The sequence below is a fragment of the Lactuca saligna genome, chromosome 9 (assembly GCF_052625555.1).
Source record: "Lactuca saligna cultivar CGN05327 chromosome 9, ASM5262555v1, whole genome shotgun sequence".
NCBI lineage: Eukaryota > Viridiplantae > Streptophyta > Magnoliopsida > Asterales > Asteraceae > Lactuca > Lactuca saligna.
Window position 1 is genome coordinate 193070797 of NC_136425.1, and position 5218 is coordinate 193076014.

Consider the following 5218-nt stretch of genomic DNA (forward strand, 5'->3'; position numbering starts at 1 on the left):
GATATAATTATAATCTTAATTAACATTAAAATAATTTACAGATCCATATGACATGACACGTTGCCATAATACTTTTTTTTTTTGATAAAACATATTGCTATCTCTCAACGAATGAACACTTTATTATTCAATCGACTTGTAGATGATTTGCAATTTTACATTAACTTAATAAAGACCACAATAGAACTGCATCATACTAATTAACTCCAATATTTTTTACTTTTGATTGATATTTGTTGTAAATTACAAGTATTTTAAATAAAAAGATCAAAATCTACAACACAAAGGGAATTCAAGCAACAAAACTTCCCATCAAAAACAAAATATACCAACACACTAATTTCAAAACCCTAATAAGCTAGACGCAAGTTCAAGTAAAGAATCCAATGCACTCGGACTAAACTTCCGAGCAAACAGAAAACAAATGGACGTTTTTCCTTTATTATACGCACAATTCGTCCCATTATTCCTAATCGATCGTATCAAATTCTCCGTAACATCATCCGCCCCAAAAGTTGCCGGATGTGGGCCCCCCAACGACCAATCAACATAAGTAACCGTCCGATTCGCATTAAGACCACCATAAAACATGTGCATGAATGTAGGCAAGTAATGCTCATCCGGGTAGCAAGAAGGTAAGCAATATGATTTGAAGAGGTTGTAGTATTTTGTATCGGAGATTATTTTGATGCCAATTGTACGGTGGATCTCGAACCATTGAGACCCTTTTCTCCAATCACGGAGCTTGATGTCGGGTTTCATCCGACGGCTGTAACGACCCCGCCCGTAACGAGATGGATCATCATAGGAGTCTAGGAAGCTGTGTGTTGACCCGATGAGGTAGTTGTAGATGGTTGGGAAGTTGTATATAGGAATGCAACTTTCGGATAGGAGGATAAATCGGTCATTTGAGAAGTCGAGTAACGCGTTGCCTAGAAGTCGCCTTTCCGCATCAACTAGTGTCACCGTTCCCCATTTAACGTCCTGAAAATGAAAGAAAAGAAACATAATTTGTGTTTGACATGTATTGGATTTGACTCATGGCATCGCAAAAAGGTGAAACAAGATGTTAACAAACATGGCCTAAACCCATGTTTGTCAAGTAGGATAGGGACCAGACAAAACAAACAAATAGGTTTTACTGCATTTGACATGTATCTGACTAAGGTTGAGGTTGAGGTTGAGAGTTGAGACTCATGTCAATAAAACAAAAAGTTGCAATTTTTTTTCTCGTGAAAAAATGTGGACCATGTAGGAGAGGGACTAGCGATCTCTCGTCTCTCCACAAAAAAAACATAAATACCCTCCTCGTCGTTTTGAAAATAGCATTCGAAAACTTTTTTTTTTGTCTCATCTAATCATGTCACATGTAACAAACACAACCTAGGCCTAAGCCTAAAACCCCATTTGTTGTGTAGGACAAGAGTGATATAACAAATTTGGTACAGTTGGGGTGCCTCAACAAAAATTGCAATTTTGTACCATCGAAACAGATGGGGTATACATGCAAAAGAATTGCATACCCTTTTCATCGTTATTATAAAGTTTATTTAGTACAACTCATGTGTACCATGTGACAAAGGCAACCTAAGAAAATTGACTAAAAACCCTACAAAAATCATCGATTTCTTCTGGAAAGAGATTCAAAATTATGAACTAATTATCATTAAATGCAATCATCTAAGCTAAGCAAGCATAAACGATCATCAAAATAAGAACATAATCATATTCATACCTGGCTAGGAATCTGTCGCTGATAAAAAACCGAAGAATTCTCAAAATCCAAACGAACCCCAGGATTGCTATGAACATAAATCGAATACTTATTCTCATCTTGACCTCGAAAAAACCTCTCCCATAAAGGTAAGAATGGCAGAGGCCCTCTTGTCATGAACATAAACGCCAGCTTAGGCACTCGATCAAAAGGGTACTCAGGTTTATCAGGCACCATTGAAGCCCTCCAAAAGAGCTCGTTATCAGTCATTCGATGCGTCAGATTCTTAGGCATTCGAAAGCTCTCCATGCTTAAGCAATCGTCGTTCTTGCAATTTGAATTCGTACTACAGTTCTGATCATAAGTAGCTGTTTTGGCATAACTTGGCGCAGGAGCAGCCGTTGTGTAATCTGTATAGAAATTATCGGGCCTTGAAGTGATGAAATACCTATCGACATGTGAACTTGAAGTCAAACCAATTATTATACCGATGACGAAAAGAATTAGAAAGCAAAGAAGTCTAATTAATCCGATTGACGAATCTTTGAACACAAACTCATCTTTTTCCCCTCTACCCCTCATCTTATAATTCATTATACACAGAAAATAATACTCTAAATTAAAATTAAATCGATGCTGATAAGTTGCAGAAATTTTGAGTTAGTGAACAGAGTTGAATTTCGAGACTGTGATCGTGTTCATCCAATCTACATTGTGTTGATGGAATTGCAGTTTGAATCGAAGTACGAGATCTAGGAAACTAAATCGAGTTGTTGAGATCGGTGGGTGGTTTTGAAGGGGGGGAACTAGGGTTTGATGAGGAAGTTGATTGGATCATAAAAATCAAATCTGCCCACAACACAAGAGTAGATATCAAAGGTGACCCATGTTAGGGTTTATAATGATTTAGAAAACCCACAAACACAAACATGCGAACTTGTGTTTATCGAGAAGTGAGAGATGGAAAATCGAAAGAAGATTCGGGGAGGAACTATGTATGTGTTTTATTGAGAGAGAGAGAGAGAGAGAGAGAGAGAGAGAGAGAGAGAGAGAGAGCAGAAAACTATGGAGAATCCAACATCATCGTTGTTAAGAATAAAAAACAGCAGAGTCGTACTGTTGTAAATGACTTCGCCCCTCGTTTCTTCCACTTTTTGATTTGTTTAGGATTAGATCTTTTACAAAAATTTGCTATTTTCTCCTTGTAATTAATATTTCTTTTTCTATTTTAATATTCTTAAAAAAAAACCTTATTTCTATTTTAATATTCTTCAAAAAAAAATGTAAATATATATAATAAATCTCTCTATATTCATTTATTTTTTATATTTACCAGAGTTTTGTTGTGATATTTTGTGGTTTGTTAAAATTGGAATTCAATTCTAGTCATTCAATACATTTGGTTGTAAAAATGCGTTAAATTAATATTTAGACGGATTTCAAAATTATTTCCTAATACTTATAGAATTGAATCTCTATCATTTTTATTATTTATTAAAATTATAAAAATAATCATATTGATCATATTTAAATTACATAAGAGTAAATTACGGTCTTGATCCATATGGTTTAGATGGAATAACAATTTTGGTCGTATTATTAGAAAAATAAAACCATTGGTCCCTATGAAAGGTTTTGGTGACAAACTTTGTCCTTGAGATTGTTAACCCCTATTAACCACAATTAATACCAATGTAAAAAGACAAAAATGCCCTAAACTAGATTTGAAATGACATCAATACCCTCAATTTGTTTTTGAACCCTAAAATTAGGGCTGTAAACGAACTGAACGTTCAGCAAACTGTTCATGAACTGTTCGACGGGAAGTTTGTTTATTTAATAAATGAACAAACATGAACACAAATTCTCGTTCGTTTAGTTAAACGAACGAACATGAACAATTGTCTCGTTCATTCGATTATGTTTGTGAACAGTCGTTTATGTTCGTTTATATAAGTTCCTTTTATGTTCATATATGCTTAATTGTGTTTGATTATATTGTTATATTATATGTTCATTTAGGTTCAATTATGTTTGTTTATCTTTGTTCATTTATGTTCGTTTAGCATGTTCATGAACATAAACGAACGAACATGAACAATGTAATTTGTTAAACGAATGAACATGAACAAGAAAACTCATTCGTTTCTCCGTTCGTGTTCATTTATTTGTTCAGCCAACTTAAACAAACGAACAAGAACAAGCACACGTTCGTGTTCGTTTGGTTCGTTTACAGTCCTACTAAAAAGGATTCACACGCTTCTTCGCCTCTATGATAAACCCTCATCCCCTTCCATTCCCATCCACCCCGTCGGTTAAAGTCACACTTCCAGCGAATGCTACTCCCCGCTCTCCATCATCATGTTCATGTCACGTAAAGGGGCTTTTTCTTTGCTGCAAAGTGTTAATCATCGTCACTGTCTTGGGAAGAAAAGAAATCATGATGGAATCGTGGATGAAGCAGTCAGGGAGAAATTGATATGTTCATTCATAGCCCTTTCAAATTCCGCTTCTAGATCCATATTCCTGCAAGGTGCAATCACCTCCTCTAAATCAGAAAACCCTTTTTCGAGGAGCCCTAACATTTCTGATACTCAACTGCTCAAGATCGGTAAAGAACCAAGTGTGTTGGATGAAGGGTCTAGGGTGTTGCATTTTGCAGCAACTCTTGGTTATGATTGGGTTGGCAAGTGACAATTGCTATGGGTGTTAGTATTAACTTATTGCTTACGGGATGTCAATGGATTAATTGATCTCCATTAGGTTGCATATTGTGGCAAATTTCAGTTTATTTTTTTATTTTTTTAAGTTTAATGGTTTGCTAGTAGTTTATACATAATCAAAGGTGGAATGGAATTAAGTGTTATGATAGAATGAAAACATTTTAAACGTATGAATGGGATGAAACTTCTCTTAGGATGATTTTTATCTGGGAAAATTGATTCAAATAGCTACATACTTGCTAAGGTTTACTAATATTGTCAACAAACTTTGTTTTATTTCTTAGAAGGGAATTATGTATATCACATTTAGAAATTTTATTTTATTTATGTAATCTTCGGTAGATAGAAAGAATTTGACTCTTCAATAATTTTGTATCATTTTATTTTGTCTATGTATTTGTGTTTGAGAGTTATGACTGTTGTAAGGGTGGTGGCAGCAGGTGTGGTGTTGTGGTGGTGGTATGTAACGCCCTCAACTTTAGGCTAGACACTTAGAAATAAATGATAATTATTATAATTTAAATCATCGATTAAGATAATCATTAGCCGTGTGCATTTAAGACTACGTATTATAAAATTATTTTTGTAGTTTATCAATAAGCGACGAAATACCAATCTTGACAAAAAAAATTATTTAGGACAAATAACCTTAACAAAAGTTGTAGTAGTTATGATAAGGATCTCGTACATATAGAAAACGTCTAAATCTGACTTTATATAAGGAATTTATAATTTTTCAAAGTTTCAGTGCAACAATTTATGACACAGAAAATTAAATTAA

General features: G+C 34.4%; 1 protein-coding gene across 1 annotated transcript; it reads right to left on the bottom strand.

Moving 5' to 3' along the window:
- Positions 1-200: 200 nt before the first annotated feature.
- LOC145017226 (Core-2/I-branching beta-1,6-N-acetylglucosaminyltransferase family protein) lies at positions 201-2843 on the bottom strand. Its single transcript, XM_078975288.1, has 2 exons — positions 1736-2843; positions 201-984 (listed from the first exon to the last, which is right to left on the bottom strand). The coding sequence occupies exons 1-2, from the start codon at positions 2306-2308 to the stop codon at positions 343-345; spliced, it is 1215 nt and encodes a 404-aa protein (XP_078831414.1). The 5' UTR covers positions 2309-2843; the 3' UTR covers positions 201-342.
- Between the last annotated feature and the right edge of the window lie 2375 nt (positions 2844-5218).